The sequence below is a fragment of the Bicyclus anynana genome, chromosome 16, assembly GCF_947172395.1.
Source record: "Bicyclus anynana chromosome 16, ilBicAnyn1.1, whole genome shotgun sequence".
In the NCBI taxonomy this organism is placed as follows: Eukaryota; Metazoa; Arthropoda; class Insecta; order Lepidoptera; family Nymphalidae; genus Bicyclus; species Bicyclus anynana.
In genome coordinates, this window is record NC_069098.1 from 5,538,160 (window position 1) to 5,565,537 (window position 27,378).

A 27,378-nucleotide genomic window follows, 5' to 3' on the forward strand; every position below is an offset into this window, starting at 1 on the left:
TTTGCGAAATAAAATAACTATATCGCCATATTGGATTTGAAATGACGTCACAAAGTTTGAACAATAAGAATCCTTTCAACTAAATCATCCAATTTGAACAAGTATCCAAAATTTTAACTCAATTTGTTGAAGACTATAGGTAGGTATGGTATACCTATACAAGACAAGTCGGGTTAGTACCACTTGTACCTCCAGTAGGCTTGGGATGCATCAACGACATTTGCGAAATATAATAACTATACCGCCATGATGGATTTGAGCTAATTAAAAGCTTGTAAAATATTGCTCTCTTTTGTTTTAATGTACACAATTCTAAAAGCGTTTGTTTTGTTCTGTGATTTAACCTAACAATATCTTTTTCTCGTTAACGTGGTTAAAATTTGGCACAAAAAATATATATTAGCTAATAAAAAATAGAATTAAATAAAAAATAATTTTTATTTATTCATTGAATGAAATAAAAAGGCCAGTTGAAATTGTTAATCATGTTTATTGTACTAAATCTAAAAGTTTTAGAGAAACATGATACATCAACAAATATATTTTTAAGAAAATTTTAGACAGCGGGCAAATTGACTTTTGGTAACACCTATTATTAAAACAATGAGGAAGAAATTTATACATAAATAAAAATAAAATACTTTAACAAATTTGGGTTAAAATTAATAAATGTACATAGGTATTACTATAGCTTAGTTATGACAAAAACAACAACATTTTTACATTTTTTTCATGCAATGATAAAAATGTAAATCATAAAATATCAAATAATTGCGAGGCGACATCCTTTTAAAATTACACCGTTATATTTTGAATTGAAATGAAATGACATTATTTGGGAGTTTTCTATTTTTATCATACACCTTACATTATTATTCTAGTACAGTAAAAAATAGACACTGAAATGGTGCCATTCAAGTTTAGTTAAAAGAACGCCTAGAGCTAAATTATGTTACTTTATCCAAAATGGAGAGAAATTTACAAATACTAAAAGCTATTTTTCAAAAATTATAGAATCCGTTTCCTGTAAATGTATCAGATAGGCGCATTTTGGAAAGTAAAAAGATCATTGGTAACAGTCATCGAACTCCTATTAAAAAATGGATGCACAATCAGCGACCAAAAAACGTCCCCTTAATGAGTGCCAAACACAACTTCTTGGCACTTAATTCAAGTAGTTGCATTTCCAAATGCAACCTTAAAACTCAATGTTTACTCCTTATAACTCAACTTAAGGTTGAATTTGCTCTGAATTTGGGATTTTAGTGAATATTGGACTATATTTAAAGGCCCTTAGGTATAATTTTCTTTACCAATAATTCTAAAACTGTCAAAGCAAAATTGGCCAGTTTTTAAGTGAATATTTCTACATGATTGTGCACCCTTTTATTATAAGAGGTCAATGGTAACAGTACACAAATATACACAAGGATACCTATGACCTGTATGCCAAGTTTTTTGTATTTTAATTAATTAATATAAAAATGTGAAATTATAGGCATCACCATGACATTTCATTGTAAATCTGGCCTGCAATATTATTTTCCACCATATGTCTAGTTCCAGTCTTATCAAAAACACTTCATTTAATTATTTTTATTTTACCTTATAAATGTTTTGAATCAAACATGTGAATTGCTACAAATAATCATGATAATGAGATTAAAATTTAAGATAAAAAACCAATATTTTTTTTCCTTTTCATTGCATTCCTGAAGCAGAATATTTGTCATGGGAATTATATTAATAATTAGCCAAAATATTGTTGAACATTTTGCCAATTAATATTTCTCTTAGTGACCAAGGCCTAGCTTAATTACATCTATGTAGTACTTCAACATATAATACACATAATCTGTACAGTACAAGATTCGACATATTAGAATGAAATCAGTCATAATTCAGCTATCATTATGGCCACAATAGTCCAAAAACCACAACCCTACTAATTATTATTTCACTGTTACAAATAATCGTTCATTGTAGATATATGTGACTTGATTATGAATCCTTATTTTATTTATCACTTGCTAAGTCTCAGTTACATGGAGAGTTTAGCTCTCTTTTGAAATCTTTAAAAAAAATCATTTTGCATATTTTATTGGACCTTAATTTAAGAACTCCAAAAAATTGGAAGTAGCAATAGGTTACTTGAATCATATCAAATTTAATATAAACAATATTCATTTCGTGTAGTACGTGGAAATATGAAATATGAAAGTTAAGGATTTCTCATAAAACTCAATTTATATATCACGTATTTTTCAAATTTTCCAAACATCAAAAACGCTGTCGTCCATTTTGTGACGTCACTAATACCCTTGATGTACCAAACATCGAACTAATTGATAACTATTTTTGTCAAACGCTCCATTTGTATGGGATTTATTGTAGTGACGTCATAAAACAGTTGAAATATAGACTGTCATGGCTGACTGGCGTTTTGGCTTGTATTGTCAAAAACATATTTAAAAACTAATATTTTCAGGTAATCATGTCTCAAAAAAATATGAAAAACTTTTTTCAGTCTAGTAGAACGATAATGAACTATTTAAGACATTTAAAAAAGTGTCAACTAGCCTATTGTATGGTTTTATCAGAATATTGTACAATTCATTTGTTCAACTTTTAGTAGTAATACTTCAATTTATTGTATCGTCAAGTAGTCACTCTTCATGTAAATGAGGCTATGTGCAATAACAACTGAGTTGAGACATTGAGAATCCTTGGTTCGTTTCAATCGTGTCCATTGGTCTTAGCATGAGGCACAGTCCCATTCATTAACGGCGCAGACTGTGGTTCTCTAATAGTCTTTTGGAGGACATGAGCGTCGGCCGGCTCTATTCGTTTGTAGTAATGTTCTTTCGTTTCAACAATCTCAAAGCCAAACCTCTTATAAAAATCTATTGCACCTTCATTGTTGACTTGTACATGCCTGAAAATCAATACATTTTAGATTAATTATTCTAGTTTCTTTCAATTTGAATCTAATTCTAACAAAAAATATAGAATTGTCTTTGAGACAGAAACAAAGATTTGTCTAATAAAGTACTATCACTGTGCTTATTTATGTTTATTTAGCAGCATAGGCATGGTTCAGTCAGAAGTGCATAGTTCACTGTGAAATTGCAGGCACATAACATTTATAACCAAAGCATCAGTTTGAAAAGGACTAGGACAGCATATTTCTATGTCAATTTGCTGACATTAATAACCATATTAAGGTAGCATTCTGTTCTTGGCAACCGCAACCGGGTCAAACAACCCACTGTTTAGTATGAATTTATATGGAGCACTAAACGGAGCCCGAGACCGCGTCACACGACCGCCTTTGTTTATCCGCCGGTCGTCGCCAAGAACGGAATGCTACCTTTAGTGTTACATTCCATGGAGAGAATAAATATTAAATTATTCTATTATTAATATCAATAAACATAAATAAAATTGAAGTGTCTGTCTGATGATTTTAAAATAGCTGTCCGTTAGACCATGCTAATCTTTAAAATGGCTGGACTGATGGATGGCTGGATGGTTTTAATGGTGCTTTCACTGGAAGCTCAAGAAGGTTATAGAACAGAGACAAATATCTTATCAATTTAGTACAGGTGTGGGGTCCATCACATGGCAGAGAGAAAAACACCAAGCAAACTCCAGGATGTGACCAATAGATGTAGGTTTAAGAAATTCCTTGACAATCAATTAACACTCTCTTCTTCCCTTTCTCTGCTCGTGCTGTTCTCCCTGCCTAGCCAAATTTGGTAAGATCCTATTAGGGCAGCTTTTGATACCTATTCTAAAATAAACTTGCTGCAGTTCTAGACAAGGTCTTTAAGCAAGTACAGACTAACTATTAGGTCATAATATTTATTCACTTCTAATGGCTATCCTGGCAAAATACATAGTTCCTGCAGAATTTGTAAAATACTGACACTGAATATCAGTGGACGAATCACGGGTATCCCCTATAATAAAATTAAGCTATAATATTAATTTTATTGAAAAAAAAGTAAATTCATAGATTTGAACTTAAATATATATCCAATAAAAATAGTCAGTGAACGTTTGCTCTAAAAATAATCATCACTTTCAATATAAGTCACAAACTAAAATTATAAATGTGAAAGTCTGTGTGTTTGTTACTCTTTCATATTATAACTGAATTAATTTGGATCAATTTCTAGAGGTCCCCATTACCAGGGTAAAAGCTCTGGATTCACACATGGGCTACTTTTTATCACTGAAACAACTTTTTATCACGGTTCCCATGGTATGTGTGAAAAAATGAACTCCATGTGGACAAAGTTACAGGCTTCAGATAGTCCATACTAATGTTATAATGAGGTAAAGCTCATGGGTTTGTAAGACCCTTTGTAAAGGTTGTAGTAAAATATTGAATTTAATAATTATTTAAATAGCCATATTATTTGTGTGTTATTGGCTATATTTTACCCCTGTATTTTCACAAGAATGAGAAATATGCAGGTGACATTGCAGAGTGCATGCTAGTCTAGTCATTTATAAATTACTTAGCTATACTATTAAGGAAAGCAGATTTAAATATTAACACTTAGAAATAAAGATTTAAGTTTGCGCATTTCTAGCTTGGAAATGGATATGAATCCAATTGGTATTATTATTTTAAATTTACTCCTATCAAAATTTAAATTTTCTTTAGCATTACACCTTTCTGTATCTCACACAGATAAAAGATGTTTTTACTGATCTATATATTCTGGGACAAAGCATTTCATCCACTATGATTATTAAAGTGCATCAAATAAACCACACAATTGTCTATTTTATGTAAATTATTTTTTTTGTCTGTAGTTCTCCTTGGTTATAAAAAAGAGACAACTAGGTTTCAAATTGCAGGAGTAATAGTTCAAATTAGCTTAGCTCTTTTTAATAAGGCAAGATTATTGAGGCACTAAGACAAACTCATAATATCAAAATATGAAAATTCAGGTCTAGATTTGAGATTGAAAAATGTGATTTTGTCAATAATTACCAGTCTAATGTATTGTTTGATCAAATATATAAGTATGATAACATGATAGGTTACTTTTGCTGCAAACAAAGTTGCATGTTAACCTTCACCATGCCATTATATTTAATGCCACAATTATGTGGAATTATAGCTCTGGGCACTTGGATAATGTAAAAAGGTATACTTACAAGAAAATGCTGTCAAAATTGCCATCCTGTTCAACATACTTTAGCACATGCTCAACCATTAGAGTGCCTATTCCTAACCTTCTGTAAGGATACAGGCAGCCTAGCGTCATTATATACAGTCTCCTGGAGTTCTCTGACATGTCTATTCTACAGCAGACGGCACCCACCACGATATCATTGTAATATGCAAGTTTGGCCAATTCGCCAGCCTCTAGAACGTCTTTGTAAAATTTGTCGTTGTATGACACAGGGAATACGACTGTGTTCAGCTTCTTTAATTGTTTTATGTTATGCGGTGTCACGTCGCCGAGTTCTATTTTAGCTCTGAAATGGGAAAGATATTCGTATAAAACACGATTTCGAGTGATACTCTAAAGATGTACTTGGACCACATTTTCAGGAATGCAAGGGCAAATGTATCACTAAAAATATAAACTCATGATTCCAGTAAACGTTTATTACCTAGTCATTTTAATAACTATTTTTTATTTTACACTAAAATTTTAAAACTAATCTAACACAGTTATATCACACGAGATCACTCCCGCCATCTACTATTTCAATTTATTCTGTGCAGTATGCACTCCGAGCACTACCATCTACTTTGCTTACTCGCTCACTCTAGGCCACTTCCTTCTTGTACTTTTCTACAATCTACATGAAGGGGTGGTTTCATGGCCCCTCAACTCAACCATAACCAATTTTGACACATGACATTTGATAGATCTCTGCCAGTGTTTACAGTTAATTAGTTTCCGTGGTTAATCTTTACCACTTTGACTTGGACGTCGTTCTAATTCTAAGATGCGATGTATCGTCGTTTTACTAAAAATAATAATTACATTGTAACTATAGTTTATTAGTATAATGAACATGTCTCAACTTATGTATTTTTTTATGAGATACAAGCAATCAAGGAACTAAATGTTACAGCATAACTAATGTGCAGTACGTCTAAATCGAACATAGACAATCATTAATTTTATTAGTATACTGCAACATGATGGGAGCCTTGTAATTTTGAGCTTACTGTAGCTTATGCATATAATCATCAAGATAAATGCATTTAATATTCTTTGCGCCCCCCAAACTATAAACCACGAAATAGTATGCATTTTTTATGCATTACGTACCATAAATATTTGATGTCTGACGTCTGTGACCATAAACTAATTCTTTACAAATTCCAATTGATGGCGCCAAATTCAAACATTCGACAGAAAACGTCTTTTGTTTTCCAGTCAAGAGGTGAATACATTGTTTTACAATATATTATTACAAAAAAAAAACAAGCTTTAAAAACCAATAAGGAAAAATGATATTAAACCATTTGAGACTTGTTCATCGCAATGCAGACAAATATGTTATATCTAAATTAAATGTATGGAAGAATACTCGAATGCAGTCTTCTGGTCAGATGAGCAATGCTCAAGCAATATCAAAAGAGCAAGCGGTAGCTGAAAACGAATGCGATATTTACTCACCTCCACGAGTGGTTCCAATGGTGTTACATGATAGAGAAGTGATTGTTTTGCCTTTCGATGAAGTCCCTGGACCTAAGTCATTGAAGTATTTGTCAACTTTACGAAATTATTTGACTGAAATCGGCACACAAGTTACTGCTAGCTTTTTGACATTCGGCCTCAATATTGGTGAGTTAAATGTCGTAGCAAAGGAACTACTGATATGAAAACTACTAAAAATTTGTTTCTAGTGAACGCCATGTGTAGTCCTCATTTCTGTGGGAATACAGGGGTAAACATGTAGCCTAAGTTACCTACTTCCTAAGCTATAAGTATGACACTGAGAGTAAAATATGGCCCAGGCTTAATCCAGAAAATTAAGCGGAACAAACAGACAAAATTATTGTAAAAAAATATTTTTTGAAATAAGTAGGTAGGTAGGTACTGTTAGCTACTTTCATTTGCTTTTAGTCAAAAGCTGTTAGAATTATAAACAGACTCTACAATTTTATTTATTTGTATAGAAAAGTAATAACGGATCATACTTTTACGGCTCCGCTTTTAGAGAAAACGAAAAAATCAAGTGATATTTAGATTCTTATTTTTCGTACATTGACAAAACACTGTATCATCAGATACAGTGTTTTGTAATACGACTTTGTACTAATATTAAGGTACATGCATTTATTGCCATTTAAATATTTTAAAACTTGTAAACACTGAGCAGGGAACTTAAAACAAACTGCGATTTCCCTTAATGCGGATGTCTATGTCTATTATAATTATCACCGATACAAAAAATAAAAGTGGTTAAAAATAAAAACACATGTATGTATGTATGTAATTTGTTTCAATAATACTATTTTTAATTCTTATTTTAAATTTCAGGTTCGTTACTAAACAAGAGAGAATCGATTCGCAAAATGTCAACACTATTCGATGAATACGGTCCAGTAGTTCGCTACGTGAACCCATTGGGCACTGACATTGTGTTGATTAACCATCCGGATCACATACAGAAAGTGTTTAGTCTCGAAGGGGAGCATCCTGTGAGGTCCACGCTTGAGTCGATAGAAAAATTTCGTACTCAATATAAAAATAGCGCTTATGGAGGCATTTATACTGTGTTAGTTAATTTATTTGCATAATTGGTAATTACTCGAGACCCGTTTTGGAAGTCCATGTAAGCCTATACAGCCTACGACCAGTAGTTGACGTCCATCGGTCATTATTAGACGTTGATAATAAATGTAATAAGCATATAAAAATTGGAAGTCAGTTATAATGCAGCTGTACACTAGTACTTTTACCTTTACAGTGATTGTTATTGCAAAGCATGTTACATAACTATAGTATAGGTCCCTAGGACTTCAGCTGCTTTGCATTTGGTTATATAATTTTAATCTCTTGGAGAAGGGAAGCTCCAAAGGCATTACCATACATCATTACTCATATCTGGCTCACGAGCACGAGTTTCCTCTCAGAGTGTGAGGGATTAGGCTAATAATTCATCATGCAGGCCCAATGCGGATTGACAGACTTCACACATGCAGAGAATTGAGAAAATTCACGATTTGTTTTCAGTTGTTGTGTGTGTCATGTGTGTTCCGCTTTTAAAAACCCCATTATTAAGTAAATATTATAAATGAAACTATTTCATAGCAAAGGTCAAGAATGGACGCGACAAAGATCGGCTATTCTCACTCCAGCACATAATTTAATCGCACAACATGCACAAGGACTATACGATATTAGTGACAAGTTCGCAACAAAAGTGTACAATATAAGGAACTACCAGGATGAGATAGCTAAAGACCTATACAAAGAGTTGCATAAATGGGCATTCGATAGCATTGGTAAGTTTAATTAATCAAGCATAGGTCATAGATTCTATGATCTACGCAAAAAATAAGTAAATAAGATTTATTGCGTAAAATAAGATTAGTAACAATATCTGCTGCACTTCCGTGCGATGACATTACACTATATCTTTATTTTGTGTATTTGTGGTACGCAATTAGTTGAGTTCCTCGCACGTGGATAAATATTTTTAAGACCGGCACTTAATAAACACTTTTTCAAGGCTGAAAAATTTACTAATAATATCATGACAATAAAGGGTTTTGTTATGACTAAAAACAAAGAACTGTAATTTCTCAAAAACTCATGATTTTGGATGATGACTCATGCGACTTGGATGACAAGGGTCATCGTCTATTGTCCCGAAATCTTAAATCTTTACTTGTCGTAAATTTATTATTATTTAATTATTTAACCCCCAATGCAAAAAGATTATTTACAACTCTAATAAGAATGTACTTATAAAAATTATGAAATTAAAAATTTAATTTAATTTTTTATTTTATACTTTGGGCGTCCGCTGGTAATGAATAATTTGGTTTTATTAATACATACATAAATACTATTTATGTATGTATTAATAATCTATTAATACATCTATCTATTAATAAATAGTATTTATGTTATCGCCGTTTAGTGTTGGAAATAGTAGTCTGTGACGGATATGACGTCGCACGATCTCGTGTTGGGTGTTGGTTTCAGTGTGCTCGTTACGTTCGAACCGTCCACATCTATTGTTGTGTAATTCTTTATGGGTTACTTGGGATAGTCGGGGAGAGTGACTTGAGTGGAAAAGGGGAGTGTTTGATATCAGTCAAAGGATCCTTTAACCCTACACACATCGTTCGCAAGTACGTGACTTCACTCAAGGTCATTCTCTGCCATTCTAGGGTCTTATTTTGGTTATAGTTTGATTTGTTAATTAAGTTGTCCTGACAAGTGTTGTGAATCATAACCTTTGTTCGACATTAGTTTTCTTATATTTATAATCACCTTTGAGTCCTATAATATCAGAAGTGCGATAAAGAACTTGTGCCCACAAAGTAAACAAAGATAACGACGAAGTTTTAAACTACCCTAAATCAGGCCAATCGTTTTTCATTTAATTGTTAAATCTGGTATGAGAGATCATTTTTCATAAAAAGAGGGTAATAAATTAATTGAGTAAAATACACCGATGAGTTTTACATTACAGTAAAATTAAATTCGAATATCAATAGTGTGTGAATCGTGATTCCAAATTTTAAGTATTGACGGTATAACTTTAGTATTGACGGTATTGACAGAAATTGTTTAGAAATTGTGTTCCTCGGTATTCTCGATGAAATTTGCGTTTTAATATTATGACAAGACGCGAAATTATGCCGTATAGATTTTGTGTTAATAATTGCAACTTATAACTGTTTGAAATTTGTGAATTTTGGTTACCTGATTAAGTAACCCTACTGTAATTTTTCGATAAAAATGAGTCATACACGACCTTACATACAATGGTGACTTGAACTATACATAACCCTAGATACACAAGGCCCATACACACTCATTCGATTAAAAATGAGTCATACACGACCTTCAATAGTGGTTTGTACACGCTCAAGTTGTTAGTGTAAACGCAACTGCACCAGACACGGACGCGATCCAGGGACGGATGCGCCACCAGGATGGCCGAATGTTATCGCCGTTTAGTGTTGGAAATAGTAGTCTGTGACGGATATGACGTCGCACGATCTCGTGTTGGGTGTTGGTTTCAGTGTGCTCGTGGCGTTCGAACCGTCCACATCTATTGTTGTGTAATTCTTTATGGTTTACTTGGGATAGTCGGGGAGAGTGACTTGAGTGGAAAAGGGGAGTGTTTGATATCAGTCAAAGGATCCTTTAACCCTACACACATCGTTCGCAAGTACGTGACTTCACTCAAGGTCATTCTCTGCCATTCTAGGGTCTTATTTTGGTTATAGTTTGATTTGTTAATTAAGTTGTCCTGACAAGTGTTGTGAATCATAACCTTTGTTCGACATTAGTTTTCTTATATTTATAATCACCTTTGAGTCCTATAATATTTATGTATGTATAAATAGATTGAGTTTTTTTATTATTATTTTATACTTTTTAGGGAACTGTGTCGGGGGTTTTTAAATTTTTTTTTATTTTCTCAGAAATACATAAAAGCTATAAGAATATATTAATTGCATTTGATGGTTATTTGTAGGTCTGATAATGTTTTCTAAGGATTTTGCAATGATGGACACTGAACTAGTGTACAGTCAGTGTGACTCGTCGTGGATGTACCACAGTTTGGAGAATGCCACGGAAGCGATCATCAAGTGTGAGACGGGCATGCATTTTTGGAAGTTTTTTACTACCCCCGCTTGGTATATTCTCGTAAAATACTGCGAGTCTTTGGATAGGTACCTACTATTTTTTGACAAATACTATTAATATTGACACTTCTAACCGTTAATCAAACCAAATGTTTTATAGCCTGATCAGACATTTAAAAAATAAATCTTGTCTTTATTATAGGCTTTATGAAAATACGTATTTTATTGTTTTTAATTACATTAACCGTTCGAATTAAATATAAATTGTTTGAAGTTTATGGTCTTATTAATAGGTACTTTTTTACAGTTTAATTGGCAAAAAAATTTTAGAAACCGAACAAGATCTTACGAATAAGGCAAAGAATGCTGATATGCCGCCGAGTAAGTAATTTTAGATATTTTTGAATAACTGATTATCACTTTTATGCTTTGACATAATATGTACATTTTAAACATAGGTATGTTTATGTGATAAAATGGCACCACCATACTTACACAAGTAGTTACAAGTTACTTACTTATACTTTAAACAGTAGATTATTATTTGTTGTGTTTTAAAATATTGTCAAAGAAAACATTTTAAGAAAAGCTATTACTTAAAGAAGATGAGGTGTTGTATGTAAGACATGATGTAATTTTGATTGCAGCTATCGATTCTTTGGCGAGTGCAATGTTGCTAAATGAAGATAAGTTCAAAATGGAAGACATAGCAACGGTATTAATGGACATGATGATTATTGGAGTGAATACGGTGAAATTACTTTAATAATATAATATGAATAAATATAAAACATTGTGTTAAAAATCGAAGATTTCTCCAACGTAATTCGTTGATAAACAACTATTTTTATATAATCTAAAATAGGTGTCGAAATTTCAAGCTTTAAATAATTTTTGATTTTTTTCCGCACTAGTAACCGTAGTTGCGCCAGTGCTATTTAACGTCTCTGCCGTTCGGATATAGGATTAATTACATTTATTCGTAGAACAGATACCCTAGTTTTTAATTACGTACCTCTTAAATATCCGAATTTTATCGGCAGTAACAGTCATATCACCTCACTTTCTTGTGACGTACCTATGCCAGAGCGAGTCAATGGGACAGTAGATTAATATTTTTTTTTGTTTTTCACAGATCACCTCAGCCATGGCATTTTTGTTATACAACTTAGCGAAACATCAAAAATGTCAACGGATATTATACGATGAAATAAAAGGCCTATACCCAAATATGACAGTAACTGATGTGGATAATCTGAGAGAATATACGCCTTATTTACAATCCTGCATCAAGGAGACGTTAAGGTGTTAAAATCGATTTACCTAAAGCATAAAGTACCTATTTTCTACTAGCATACCACAAGTCAGTTTTATATGTTTTAGAATTGGTGGAAATGGCCCCTAAACATCCATTTTTTAACAATTTAATGCTAGTATAAGAAATAAGTTTTTTTTTCCGCTACTACAAATCCCCGCAAAAAGTGATCCAAATTTAGCTGCTCCACTGAGCGCACAATACACAATTTTGTGTTTACTTACTACCCTACAGCCGTTCTTGATGAGTACTGTTTACCAACAAACAAATTAAAAATGAGGGTATAAATGACTAGTAATTTTACACCTAATAATAAATTTGATAATAAGCTTAGAACAATTAAATAAGGTTAATATATTTTAGATAACATTTTATAAACAAACCATAGTACATTATTTAAAATAAATAAGTTATGAAATGACATGCGTTTTATACCTTCATTTCTAATTTCTTTGTTGGTAAATAGTACTTATCAAGAAAGCCTGTAGTATAAATATAGTTGAACACACAACTCGACATTGTATACAGTATTTAGGTACAGTTTGTTCTAATAACTTTCGTTGTTTACTATGCGACAACATGAAATTACGACAATTAGTCACATTTATTCACCTCAGTTTCGACGCATTGGTGACATATCTAATAGTAAAAAAATCTTCGGGTTTTGGGTTTCGGCCGTATCTAGTCGGTATATATTATCTGATAATTGTTTAATAAAATTATATTCTACAGGTTGACTCCCCCCATACCAATGCTCACCAGGGTTCTACCAAAAAATATTACATTGGACAAATATAAGTAAGTGACAACGAATTTTATAACGTGATAGGCCCTGGGCTGGGCCCTTCAATAGGAGGGCGGGCTGCATTTCATAAATAATTTTTAATAGTGTTTAAACTGATATGTGCCATGACAAAACACTGTATCTAGAAACATGAAATTTTAGAGAAATCGTTTGTTTTAGTCGAAGACAACATCTTATTATTTCCTAGGTGTATAATGCATTTTCCCGTATTTTTAACATAAAATACAAATAATCATTTAAATGCAATATAAAGAGTACGTAACCATGTGCAAGAAACTCATATAAAGGTGTTAAAACATATCAAGATACAGTGTTATGTATCTGAAGATACAGTGTAATGTCATGCCACGGCAGTCGGCAGGGTTATTTAAAAATTATTTTTTTCCGATTGTTTATTCATTTTTATTGCAGTATCCCAAGAGGAACAGTGATTATAATGTCCACACAACACGCCTCTCTGAAGGAGAGTAACTATGACGACGCTACAAAGTTCTACCCCGAACGTTGGACCAAACCAGACGCGGAGAATTACCATGCATTTGCCTCCATACCGTTCGGTCATGGCGCCAGGAAATGTTTGGGACAAAACATAGCTGAGACCATGATGACACTCATGGCTATAAGGGTGAGATATGAAACATTGATTAATCGTAATATTTTTTTTTATTATTTACAAGTTAGCCCTTGACTACAATCTCACCTGATGGTAAGTGATGATGCAGTCGAAGATAGGGAAGTGTATGGGACAAAACATAGCCGACACCATGATGACAATCATGCCTATAAGGGTGAGATATGAAACATTGATTAATCGTAATATTTTTTTTTTATTATTTACAAGTTAGCCCTTGACTACAGTCTCTCCTGATGGTAAGTGATGATGCAATCGAAAATGTAAGCGGGCTTACTTGTTAGGGGGGGATGAAAATCCACACCCCTTGCAAAAATGCACTGCCTATCCTAAGGACTCAATACAAACTATGTTGGACCACAGCATACATTGTTGGACAAGGATTTTTCCAATTTTTACTTATAGTGCATACCCTAGTTAAAAACCTTATGCACGCCACTGCCCCTTACGGTTTCTACACATCCTATAGGAACGCTAAATCACTTGGCAAAAATGCACTGCCTACCCTAATGACGCAATACAAACCTGTGTTGGACCACTGAATAGGTGCATAATGGGATAAGAAATCTTCCAATTTCTATTTAGTGCATACCCTAGTTAAAAACCTTATGCACACCTAAAGGCGGATTTAATTTGTCTGACGTGTCGAGTTGTGACGCATCAGAACAGAATCAGTTTCATAGATTTTGTATGTGACATGTCAAAACACATAAGTGTTAATGTTACCATACAAAATGTATGATACCGATTCTGTTTTGACGCGTCAGACAAACATAAATCCGGCTTTACTGGCCATTATTGGCCTTTGTATTAGTGAAGTCCATTAAAAATAAAGTCTATTGATTTTCGAAGGTTTTACAAAAATATAAACTGGAGTACCACTATCGCGATGTGAACCCTACTAGAAGTTTCATTGCGAAACCAAACAGGCCTCTCAAGATAAGATTCATTGACAGAATATAAGTTAAACTTAGTTTTTCATATAAACTAACATAATATGTTAAAATGAAATAAATAAAAATTATTAAATTTAAAACAAAGACTTTTATTTACTAATATTTACACTAGACTTTATAGTTTACAATAATTTATTTTGTGGAATATATTTTAGGTAAGAGTTTGAATAGGTTTTCGTGACGAATATTTCTAGCTCAAAACTAGTACATTGCTTGTCTGTGTTCTTGCATTGTTGTGTTACAGTACAGTTGAAATATACTAAGAGGTACAATTATCCGCCCACTTTAATATGAAGCGAGTATATTAAAGTGGGCGAATAATTGTGCCTCTGAGTATACATGAAATCCACTAATAACATGTTTAAACTATAAAAGCTAAAAAAATTAAAGCAAAAACCCCCTCTTCTATATTCAATATTAAAACCAGAAACTAATTCTCTATATTCGCTTTTGCCTCAGTAGGAAATGACTAAAAAATACATTTTTTGCCCAAGTCAACTATAATCTAGCTTTTTTGGTTTCCCTTAGTAGGAAATGGCTAAAAATTATATTTTTTACTTCTTGGGAAGGCTTCTTTCACAGAGAGAAAAAAATAGATTTACAGTGGCACCCCAATGGTGCCATAATTATGTGCAATATATATTCCGCAAATAACTTCACAATCATAAAGATCCATATAAGTATCCATATATTAATAATAATATACATATAAGTATTCTTTAGATCAGGGAAAGCAGATAAGAGTGCCAGATGGCTTTATTGACCTATGACCTCTAAAGTATTTTTCAGATAGCATGGGACATTCATAATATGTACTATTATCGTGAATCACGGCAAACTCTTAAGAGTGAAACAAACTGTCACCAAACCCATGCTATCTGAAAAACACTATAATCAGTAAAATACTGTCATTAAAGATAGTGTTATCGGTTTCTCCTAGAAAATATGTTTAAGTATTTGCCTCTTGTCATTTCTTTGGCTTCTTCCAATCCTAGTTGATAGGCAAGATCATGAAGTTTCTTGACTTCCATTATGAGACTGCTTGTTGAGAGGGAGCCTAATTCTGAAAGAGAACATAAATTAATATAAGACTACAATTGCAATCAGTTACTACTAATAACAATACATACAAAAACTCAAATAATCTAATTCTAATAAGGCCTATGTCCTACAGTGGACGTCCATTGGCTGACATGATGATGGTGATGATATTAATATTATAAAGGTCTCTGAAATTACTAAAACAATTTGAAAAATTCTTTAACTTTTGGAAATCTATATTATACCATTCTATAGGCTACATTTTATCACCGTATTCCTATGGGAACTGGAGCCACGGGAGTAAAATGACACAGCGTTTGCTAGTTTAATAAACATAACAGTCACATGTTTGTTAAGGTATGGCAATCTCACAATACTATTTATTTTTTTAATTAATTTATTTAAATTAGGCTTGGTTTTTGAGCAAAGTTCACAAGCACTTTTGTAACATCATAGTATTAATTGTCTGTGTGCAGTTACTAAAACAGCTTTTCTATAACTATTAATAAAATTTCCACAGAACTGAATGTTAAACTTGCAACATTGCAAGTATTGTGGCTGTACTAACACCAGATTTTCTCCAATAATCTTCAAAAAAATACATAAAAGTGAAAGGTCACACATCCCAAAATAATCTCCACTTGATATACAAAGATGAAATTTGGTAGGAGTGTAACTTATAGTTAGTAGATGTAAGTAGATAATGGATTTTGCAATAGGGCTGGAATAAGATCTAAGAGTGGACGAAGTCACAGGTGTTAGTGTTAATTTAATATTTTTCAACATCTAAGTCTTATACATTCAACATTTTCTTATAAATATACATATAAGCACACAAGACAGTCTTGTAAAATACACAAGATTAGAGATAAGCTTACACACACATATTTTCAAATTTCAAAAATGAATGACTTAAGTAATTTTATTTGTACTTAGGGAAAGTATTTGTTAGTATTGAAAATCTTATAACTTATTTTTTGCAATGTCCCAATTTAGAAAATTATTGCAAGTGGTACAAATACGATGTTTTGTTGGGAAACATGAAACTTGATATGAAATTTTAAATTTTGGGAATTTGTTTCATATTTAAAGTGTACACAGTTATTTTTAACTTACGTTGCATATATGTGTAGTCTTCTTTGGTTAAGCCTTTATTCCACGACGGTGGTGATTGGTTGGGATTCTGCAGCGGCGCAAACTCTGACACTCCTGGAACTGCGAATGAATCGTTAGAACACCTCGACGCTTCATCGTTCGATAAATTACTGTTTCCATCGCCCATTTCAAATTAAATGTTCAAAATTCAGTCGTTATTAACCGATATGCCAAGAATGAATAGGCGTAATGGACGTCGGAATGACAACATTAGAATGGTAAATCCCGCCACATTTGAAAATAATGACCACCATTGTGAATAAACTCGACCGTGCCCAAAATCCAAATAAATGATGATCTTACTTTGTTCGGGCCATAATTCCGGAGATGCCCGGTCAAGCTTCTCTAAACTTAATAGGCTTTCTTCTAAAGATGTCAGGGGAATATCATCAGATGTTGTTTGACCTGGAAGAATGTCATCTTTGAAACCAATTACGAAATGTTACAAGCAAAAGACTATTATGAAAAAAATAATAGCAGTCGCAGCGACGTCCAATTTTTATATCAAAAAAGTGAATTGCACTGTTCACGAGTTTTACCTATTTTATCTTCGTTTACAAGAGAATTTTGTTTCGCGGCCATTTTCTCAAATTTGACAACAACAAAACAAACATAGACACCAAAAGGGACCATAGGCATGTCATAGACAACAAATTCTGATACAGATAATATGTAAAAGATGGTTTTATTTTTTTGTCGCCAGATAGTCGTAGCAATTCGTTCACTGTGTTGGCTTCCTATTTGGTCTCAGACCAATTATAGAAGGACCTGTTTCGCACTCATAGTCACGAACAAAATTGTCTGTCATATTCTGAGGAAAACGAGCTTAAATTTGGTATATATCTTATAATAAACTAAAAGGTTGCGTCCGTTTTTTACACAATTCAATTACACAAAAAGGTATTTTTACGGAGCTCTTTAACCGACGAACATGATTACAATTATTTAACAACGATTATATACAGATAGTTTTTAAAATCGCATTAGATCGTTGATCATATACTTTTACAGAAAAGTAACGTCTAACGAGGCGGCTCCTATACATTAATTGGTCTGAGTATTTGGTGTTACCATTAACATAGTGCCTAACTAGAGTGCAAAGCCATGTCATAAACTAGAGAAGATGGATATTAAAAAAAAATACTTTGTCTCTTTCTTTTTCCGGTTGCCAACTTACAGGCAAGGTGAGTGTCGTGCACCACATGCTTTTTATTAAAATAACCAGTGCAATAACAAAATAAACGTGTTTAAATCGTAAAACATTGACAATTAAGGTAATTCCATACAATACTTCTTATTTAAAACGATTTACATAGATGTAAACAACAGCCTAAATTGACGACGAAGTACCTACTCGCTTGATCGGACGTAAAAACTATTTTCCATAATTTTCACGTAAATTATTATCGTATTATCAATCCATTATGAAAAAGGAATGTTATTAATCATACAAATTGTATGAACCATTTATATTACTGTTAAAAAATGTAAATATAGTATGTCATATAAACATAACCTTACTTTGTCTTAGCTACAGAAAATTGTGTTTTAAAATAATAAACTTTTACGGTTTCTTTTTATTTGAAGAGTGTGTTTCAAGTACAGATAATATTGATATACTTAAATATATTAAATGTTATAGTTTCTTTAGATGGTGAAAATGTGTCTCATAAATTCTCAAAAAGTCCTGTGCAATCTGCTATTCGATATTTCCTGCAGTTGCAGATCCCAGTAAAATACTATAGAAAGAAAACAACTCAAATGACACTGCCAAGTTTATTTATTACTAAACGAACCCCATACCCATGTAATGCTAGCATTAATGTAACTTTTTCAGAATAGTGATTTATTTTATTTTTTTGTCTTTTATTTATTTTAGATGCGTTCCGTCACATTGAAGGATGTTGAACAAGACAAGGTTGTCAAGACTGTCGCAGCTCACTTGAAGAAGTATGTATGATTTCTCTTCTAACAAAGGTCAATGGGCGCTAAAAACTTATACGTACTCCAGGCAGTACGGATATAAAATGGAATGGAATAGATAGAATTTCTCTCTCTTGTTTATGACCCATTTGTGGGAATCAAATCCAAAACCTTGAATGCAGATTTGACTGCCTCTGTGAAGCAGTGGTATGTGCGATGGATTTACAAGACGGAGGTCCTGTACACCCCGGCTGGTCCAAATCTGGCTGGTGGGAGGCTTTGGCTAGTTACCACCTTACCGGCAAAGATGTACTGCCAAGCAATTTGGCATAATGGCTAACTTGTAAAATAATAAATAAAAAAAAGAATTCACAACCGACTGCTACTTGGTCAACAAATAATAGTTTCTGTAATGATTCAATTCATAAAATTAAGGATGTTACAATAATAGTGTCTTAAATTTCTCGAACACCTCTCCTTGAATCTCCTTCTCAGCAGAATCTGCCTTCCGAACTGGTGGTAGAATCTTTACAAATAGTCAACTGACGTATCAAAAGTGCTTGTATACTAAGCCTACTTGAAATAAATGAATTTTTGATTTTTTGCAAGTAATATTAGCAACAGCTTTTTATTGACCTGTAACTTTTTACAAAATCAAAACTACATAAAATGATAAGTGTCTTTATCTTAATAATTTAAGTCTATACTAGAGCCTTTATTAATGAGTACTGTTTACCAACAAACAAATTAAAAATGAGGGTATAAATCACTAGTCAATTCACACCTATTATTATTTATAATTACTTGTCCTTAAATTAATGAATATAAATTTGATTAACAATCTTGGAACAATTAAATATAGTTAATATATTTTATACAACATTTTATAATCAAATCATACATCATTTAAAATAAATAAGTAATGAAATGAAATGTGTTTTCTACCTTCATTTCTAATTTCTTTGTTGGTACACATGTTGGAACAGTACTCATCAAGAAAGGCTACTACAGCTTTTCTTGATAATGATAGTTTGATTATTGTATTGATAATTTTTCACAAAAATTGGGTCAGATTGTGCCTGTAGGACCTACCACCTTTACCTACTGAAAGGCCCACCCTACACGTGTCCCCTGGGTGGTGCTAAACGAGCGACAACGCCGAGTCACAGGCGGCGATTAAATAACCTGTCCGTGGCTACCACAAGCCCTGAGGACCTAAATACCCTCAAAAAAATGTGGCAGTAGTGCCTTGGGAAAGTGCTACTGGTGTTCTTCCCAACCCCCCCTTTTATTATGAAATGTCTTGCAATAAGGAAAGTGATTTGTCATGCCATCCGGCTAACCCCCGGCGCTCTCTGGTATCCGGGCTAGAGAGTGTGAAATCTGTTACCGAAGACACCACTGGAGTGAGTAACCAGGCTCCAGTGCATGTTAATGTTACTGGAAAGAAACTAATTCAGCAGGCTTTTCATCCCAGCCTATTTGTGAGAACAAGGAGCATGTCTACAGGTAGTGCACCATGCTTTAGTAATACAGAACCACCTATAGATCTCACTGAACACAACAACAAGGAACCCCAAACACATACATCTGTTCAACACCCTGAGTGGCAGAGGGTACCTACAATCAGAAACCCGAAACGAAAGAATATGTCGGCCACACCATCACCAAAAGGGAACATGCCAGTGTCAAACCAATTCGGATCATTGAATATTGATGTAGATGATTCTGAAACCCTACCTACAAACAATAAAGAGCATGTATTCAAACCTCCACCCATCATGCTATATGGCATTGAAGATGTTGCAAAACTGACAGAACTAATCAGATCAAAATTAGATAAAGAAGAGTTCACCATCAAAATTGTTACCCGAAACCAATTAAGACTTAGTTGTCCGACTATAGAGTCTTATCACTGCCTTATGAAAATAGTAAGAGAAAACAATCTGATTGGACACACCTTTTCTAGAAAGGATACAAGACCTTACAGAATTGTAATTAAGAAGCTCCATCCAAGTACACCTAAAGAGGCAATACAAGAAGCTATAGAGCAGTCCGGAAACACAGTTTGTGGTGAAATAATAAATGCTCGATATGGACCTAATAAAATACCACTATCGACATTCTTTGTAAACCTAGACCCACATCCAAACAATACAGAGGTTAAGAAAATTACCCATATATTCAATACAAAGGTCATTATTGAAGATCCAATAAGAAAGGCAAATGTGCCCCAATGCAAAAGGTGTCAGCAATATGGCCACACTAAGAATAACTGCCTTAGGCCATATAGATGCGTGAAATGTGCAGAGAGCCATAACACAGTAGACTGCCCAAAAAAAGACCGGAATACCCCAGCAAAGTGTTGCCTCTGTTTAGGTAATCACCCAGCAAACTACAAAGGCTGTGAAGTTTATGTAGAAATCAACAAAAGAAAAAGAAATACTTCACGAAGAGACTATATAAAACCTAGAAAACAAACAGAGGATAAAGACCAACAACAAAGCACTGGAAAACAAGAAAATATACAAAAATTAGATAGACCCTTCGCATCAAAGGAGAAGGAACACGCATATACTAGACAACACTCATCAAGTCAGTTTAATACTAGGACATATGCAGAAGTCGCTAAAATTCAGAACATAGATGAAACTACAACAGAATCTAAGCTAGAAATACTACTCACAAAACAAGCTGAAAAGCTAGATAAATTAATAGACCAAATGTCAATAATGATGAACTTATTGACCACAGTAATACAAAAGATAATCTAATGGCTACTCTAAGATTGGCAACATGGAATGTTAATGGTCTGATTGGACATAAGAGTGACGTCGAACTACTATTGAAAATCCACAAAATAGACGTACTACTGGTGTCAGAATCTCATCTTACTACCAACCACAATTTTGCTATAAAAGACTATATAACATACACAACACCCCATCCTGATGGAACTGCCCATGCTGGAACAGCAGTAATTGTAAGGAAAGCTTTGAAACATGATATCCTTGAAGACTACAAAACACCTCACTTACAAGCTACAACCATTGTATTATACGATAATCATGGGTCACTTACTCTCTCAGCTGTTTACTGCCCCCCAAAACCAAACCCAAAGGAAACTCACTTCACAGAATATTTTAAAACGCTTGGAAATAGATACATCTGTGGTGGTGACTGGAATGCCAAAAACGTGCAATGGGGATCACGACTAACTCTACCACGAGGCAGAGAACTTAATTCAAGTATAATCAAAAATAACCTCAGTATTTTAAGTACAGGTGAACCAACTTACTGGCCTACAGATCCCAACAAATTACCGGACCTCTTAGACTTCTATATATATAAAGGGCTATCAAACTTGTATATAAGTATAGATAGTTGCTATGATAGTTGCTCAGACCATACACCAGTACTAAGTACGGTTAGTACATCAATAATTTCAAGACCCGCCAAAGAATGTCTATACAACAAACAAACTGATTGGTCAGCATTCAGAAAATATATTGATACTAATCTATCGCTAAAAGTTTCACTCAAAACGAATGACGACATTGATGAAGCAGCAGAAACCATAACAAACATGATACAAACTGCAGCATGGATTTCTACACCGGATATAAGATACACGCCAGGTAGTAACAACTTACCCATGGATATCAAAAATAAGGTACTAGAGAAAAGGAGGCTCAGAAGAGTTTGGCATACTAGTCGTCATCCGTTGGACAAAAAGGCGCTAAACCTGGCAGCAGCGGAACTTACATCCTATTTAAAAGACGTAGAAAATGACACATTGAAACACAAACTGATTAATCTGTCTGCTTCGAAAAACAATGAATATTCATTGTATAGAGCCGTAAAGACTAACAAAGCTTCGCCTGTAACCATAAAACACCCACTAAAACTAGATAATGGTACTTGGGCCAGGAAAGATAATGAACGTGCGGAAGCCTTTGCCAAGTTTCTAAGTGAAGTTTTTACTTCAAATAACGGCGACCCAGACACTGATAGAGAAATCGCAGATTTTCTGGATAGCGACCTTCAACTAAGCTTACCAATAAAAAGCTGCACCCCCAGAGAGGTCTGGAGAGTAATAAAAGAACTTGAACTTCACAAAGCTCCAGGATTCTGTTTAATAACGGCAGAGGTCTTACTACAACTTCCAAGAAAAGCGATTGTCTTTGTGACTCAGCTTTTTAATGGCATCTTGAGAACATCCCACTACCCGTCTATTTGGAAAATTTCGGAAATTATTATGATTTCGAAACCTGGGAAGCCACCGCATCTAGTCACATCTTATAGACCAATAAGCCTACTACCAACATTGTCCAAGGTATTTGAAAAAATAACTCTGTCCAGACTCAAAACCATTCTTCATGAAAGGGAAATTATTCCCCAGCATCAATTTGGATTCCGAAGCCGACACTCCACTGTGGAACAGGTACACAGAATAGTCAAACAAATTAGAGAAGCCCTAGAAAGTAAACAATATTGCTCTGCTGTTTTTTTGGATGTTCAACAGGCTTTTGATAAGGTCTGGCACAATGGATTGCTCTTTAAAGCCAAACATTGCCTCCCACACAACTTCTTCATGTTACTGAAGTCATATGTCAATCAAAGAATATTTCGAGTGAAAATCAATGACGCGTATTCGAACTTCCATGACATTCAAGCAGGTGTTCCCCAGGGTTCCGTTTTGGGTCCCACACTCTATTTATTATACACTGCAGATATTCCTATCTCAAACAGCGTACTCACCGCTACATTTGCTGATGATACAGCTGTATTGTGTAATAACAAAGACGCAAACATGGCTTCAAATATTCTACAAGTACACCTGAACAAGATAAATTCATGGATGATTAAATGGCGTATCAAAGCTAGTTCCACGAAGTCAACACATGTGACATTTACCTTGCGAATGGACGAATGTACTCCTGTTAAACTGGGAGTTGATATTATCCCCCATAGTGACACCGCAAAATATCTTGGGATACACCTAGACAAAAAACAAACATGGAGAACGCATATAGTAAAAAAACGCGATGAACTAAATCAAACCTTCAGAAAACTTAACTGGCTTATGGGAAGGCATTCGCATGTCTCACTCAGTAATAAATTGCTCATTTATAAAACAGTAATAAAACCAGTGTGGACCTACGGCATTGAACTGTGGGGCACAGCCAAAAACTCAAACTTGGAAATACTACAAAGATTTCAGAATAAAGTTTTAAAAACCATCACAAATGCTCCATGGTTCACTAAGATATCGGAACTACATGAGTATCTTGACATAAAAACAGTAAAAGAAGAGGTTGAACTCAGATCAATGTGCTATAAAAATCGCATAAACACCCATGAAAATAAACTTGCTACTGCCCTCGGTCATCCAATAGATGTTAGAAGGCTAAAGCGCGCCTACATATGGGATCTCCTGTAAAAAAAAAAAAAAATCAAAATAATAAGAATGTACAAATGTACAAATGAAATACAAAAAGTTAACAAATAAAATAAATTAGCATGGCCTTCAATGGAAGGTCAGCTACACATGCCATGTAGTACCCACAAGCAATTTGCTTAAAGCTGTTTCAGCTGATTGCACAATAGTAATGAATTTAAAAAAAAAAAAAAAAAAAAAAAAAAGATTGTGCCTGTGTTCTTATCCTATTATCACTTTGTTTTGAATATTCCAATGGTTGAATAAGTTTTTATTCTGCTTGTTTATTTTATTCATCCTACTAATATGCAAAAGTTTGTATAGGTGTTTGCTACTCTTTAACACCACTACTACTGAAATTTGGCTGAAATTTGGAATGGAAATAGATTTTACTTTTCATTCAGGAAGAATCCATGGTTCCTGTGGTGACATAATCGCGGGCATCCCCTACTTTACTATAAGACTGAACCAATTTATAAATATTTAAAATCCTTTACGGAACTTATTAACATCTAATGTACTCAACTCTTCTCCAACAAAGTATAAATGGTTTTCAAGATTCTCAATTAGATCTATGTGGGATGACTATCTTATAATCTTCTCTTAATACAGGTTTTCTCGTTATCTCTCTTCCAAGTTGTTACTACAATTTGTATTATTATTTTTTTTTAATTGTGTTTTCTAGGATTGGCAAGGTTAAGGTACCAGAGCACATGGACCTTGTGAAGACTGGCAGATTCAAGGAATTGGCTCCCTATGATCCCGACTGGTTCTATGTGCGCTGTGCTGCTGTCCTCCGTCACATCTACATTCGGTCCCCCGTGGGTGTCAAAACTGTCACTAAAATATTTGGTGGCCGCAAACGCAATGGAGTCACACCATCACATTTCTGCAGGTAAATATGATACTTGCTATTTAAATACAGTGGAGACTCCATCTATTGTATTCATAATTGAATAACCATTACTGATAAAATGAATAATTTTTTCCCTGGCTAAAGCAAAGCCAAAAGGAAGTGTATAGTTCATTACATGTAGAATGGTGCGAGTGTCAGTGCATTTCACTCTTGAAAGTTCCCGCATTTCACAATAATAATATGTATTATGAATGTCATACAAGTGACTGTCCACCTTACCCCTGCTATCTGAAAAACACTAACCATTTGACTCTTAAATGGACGACTGGTCGACCGGATCGTATCTGTTATGTGACATGTAAAAAAATATAAAGTAAACTAAGGGCAATAGGCGAGCACAGTATCATGCTCCGCATGATAGAGGAATATAAAGATGTTCTAAATGGCTCACAACGGTAGATTAAAACCGCATTCCCTGACTGTCGGCTTCTTCAACGCAGACGGGCTTTTCGATAAAATACTCGCGGGCAGCGAATGGTTAAATCATTTTGGCGGTCTTGTATGCGCGTATGTTCCACTATAGCGCCTAAACTACGGAACCGATTTATATGAGTGAGGTGTCAAACACTGAGCTGTCAGGAATACGAAAAAAATAGTCAATGTAATTTAAATCCAATATGGCGGACGTCCAAGATAGCAGACAGGCTATTTGAAATGCACCCCCATGATATGGGTATCAACCGTGTTTTTTAGTTTTTTAAACTATTTATGCTCTTTATTACAGATCATCTGGCAGTGTAGCCCGCAAAGCCCTCCAGGCGCTCGAGGCTTTGAAGCTGGTAGAGAAAATCCCTGATGGCGGTCGCATCCTCACTGTACAAGGCAGACGTGACCTCGACAGAATCGCCGCACAGGTCCGCCTAAAGGCGAAACAGGCCGCCAAACAGAGTGTTATTGTTCTGTAATTTTATGACAAATAAAAATTAAAAATATTTGGTTTTTGATTTCTTTTGATAGCAATATAATTTCATAAAAAAAAAAACATACATACAGCCGAACGTAGAACCTCCTCCTTTTTGGAAGTCGGTTAAAAATTATCTAATTTATACTTATAAAGCTTAAGACGCCGTATCTGTACTAATATTATAAAGCTGAAGAGTTTGTTTGATTGATTGAACGCGGTAATCTCAGGTACTACTGGTCCGATTTGAAAAATTCTTTCAGTGTTAGATAGCCCATTTATCGAGGAAGGCTATATATAATCCCGGTATTCCTACGGGAACGGGAACAACGCGGGTGAAGCCGCGCGGCGTCAGCTAGTCATTGATACGGGGCCGCCGGGCTACAGGGGCCCCTTACGTGTGAAAGCTAAATTTGGTAAAATGTAATCCACAATGTAACTTATCCTGGTGTTTCCCGAAAAAAAAAATATATAAACAACTGCCTAACTTTCACTTAAGAAATGACAAAATTCAAAAAAAGCAATATTTTTTCCGTGCAGCCAAAAAAAAAAGAAATATCCTATACGATATGTTACTGTAAATTTTATTTAAACAAGCATTTTTATTTCTTTTGTGAGAAATTAAAATTGGGGGCTCCCATAGAACAAACGTGATTTTTTAACCGTTTTTATAGATATGTAATAAGATACGTAGTACCACCATCTAATATTCTGTGTACAGGACCTATCGTGCGCCACCAGTGTGACCATCTACAATTTACCGATCCTGCCATAATTTATTATAAAACCTGACTCGAGTAAATAGAATGCAAAAAACTGCCAACTCAGTTTAGCGCAATATAAAATATTTTCAACCTTATTTTAAGTAAAAAAATGCACTTGTGTGTATTAGTATAGTATTTTTTTTACATATTTTTATTAATTTAAATATAAATAAACTACGTACCTATTATACAAAAACACGACTTTCCAAGTAGTAACTTTAAAAATAAACCTGAAGAAAATAAACGTGTCCGTCTCGGGACGCTCAGCAAAAGTGATAAGTTGTTAAACCTGCCGCATGCATGAGAGAAAGGGAAGCCAGGCAGAGACGCGCGTAACGCTTTACGTTACGGAGTGGTTTACCCACCCATATGAAGTACTTTAAAAAATAATTAAAATAGATCTTGAATCTTGGACATAACATTTCAATCATCATCTTCTAGTTAAAAATAACAATTAAATTAATCATCTGAATTATAAACTGACATTTAATAGAACACGAGAAGTCTTGTGTTTGCCGCGTTTGGTTTAGTAGGTAAAGGTAAAATAAATACGTGCCTTGATTTGAACTTTATTGGAACGAAGTTCCATATCGCGCGTTGCGAAAGGGGGCTGGATGGAAAAAATCAAGACCAAAAAAGTAAATGTAACGGCACTTTTTACCCAACTGCTTAAGAAGGTTTGAAATGTTTTTGCTGCAGTTCAGCTAGTGAG

At 34.1% G+C, this 27,378-nt stretch overlaps 4 protein-coding genes across 5 annotated transcripts in view; 2 read left to right on the forward strand and 2 right to left on the reverse strand.

The window, feature by feature from the left end:
* Positions 1–470: 470 nt before the first annotated feature.
* Positions 471–5,832, reverse strand: LOC112051305 (probable N-acetyltransferase san). Its single transcript, XM_024089891.2, has 3 exons — positions 5,638–5,832; positions 5,176–5,499; positions 471–2,935 (listed from the first exon to the last, which is right to left on the reverse strand). The coding sequence occupies exons 1-3, from the start codon at positions 5,643–5,645 to the stop codon at positions 2,737–2,739; spliced, it is 531 nt and encodes a 176-aa protein (XP_023945659.1). The 5' UTR covers positions 5,646–5,832; the 3' UTR covers positions 471–2,736.
* A 656-nt stretch (positions 5,833–6,488) lies between these two features.
* LOC112051310 (probable cytochrome P450 301a1, mitochondrial) lies at positions 6,489–14,727 on the forward strand. The gene is made up of 10 exons (XM_024089904.2): positions 6,489–6,827; positions 7,527–7,764; positions 8,301–8,494; positions 10,708–10,906; positions 11,127–11,200; positions 11,467–11,570; positions 11,955–12,124; positions 12,867–12,932; positions 13,351–13,564; positions 14,423–14,727. The coding sequence occupies exons 1-10, from the start codon at positions 6,491–6,493 to the stop codon at positions 14,531–14,533; spliced, it is 1,707 nt and encodes a 568-aa protein (XP_023945672.2). The 5' UTR covers positions 6,489–6,490; the 3' UTR covers positions 14,534–14,727.
* Positions 14,600–17,373, reverse strand: LOC112051312 (protein lin-52 homolog). The gene is made up of 4 exons (XM_024089905.2): positions 17,262–17,373; positions 17,026–17,127; positions 16,684–16,782; positions 14,600–15,589 (listed from the first exon to the last, which is right to left on the reverse strand). Exons 1-4 carry the CDS (start codon positions 17,359–17,361, stop codon positions 15,450–15,452), a joined length of 441 nt encoding a protein of 146 aa, XP_023945673.1. The 5' UTR covers positions 17,362–17,373; the 3' UTR covers positions 14,600–15,449.
* A 444-nt stretch (positions 17,374–17,817) lies between these two features.
* LOC112051307 (40S ribosomal protein S19a) overlaps positions 17,818–27,378 on the forward strand; it is a 61,999-nt gene continuing 52,438 nt past the window's right edge. The window contains exons 1-4 of one of the 2 annotated variants that reach the window (XM_052886040.1): positions 17,818–17,906; positions 18,602–18,672; positions 24,771–24,980; positions 25,726–25,902. In XM_052886040.1, coding sequence (XP_052742000.1) covers positions 18,602–18,672; positions 24,771–24,980; positions 25,726–25,902 — 458 coding nt within the window. In that variant the 5' untranslated portion in view covers positions 17,818–17,906. Of the gene's footprint in view, positions 17,997–18,601; positions 18,673–24,770; positions 24,981–25,725; positions 25,934–27,378 lie in introns of those variants that run through there. The other variant, XM_024089895.2, reaches the window with a different exon arrangement.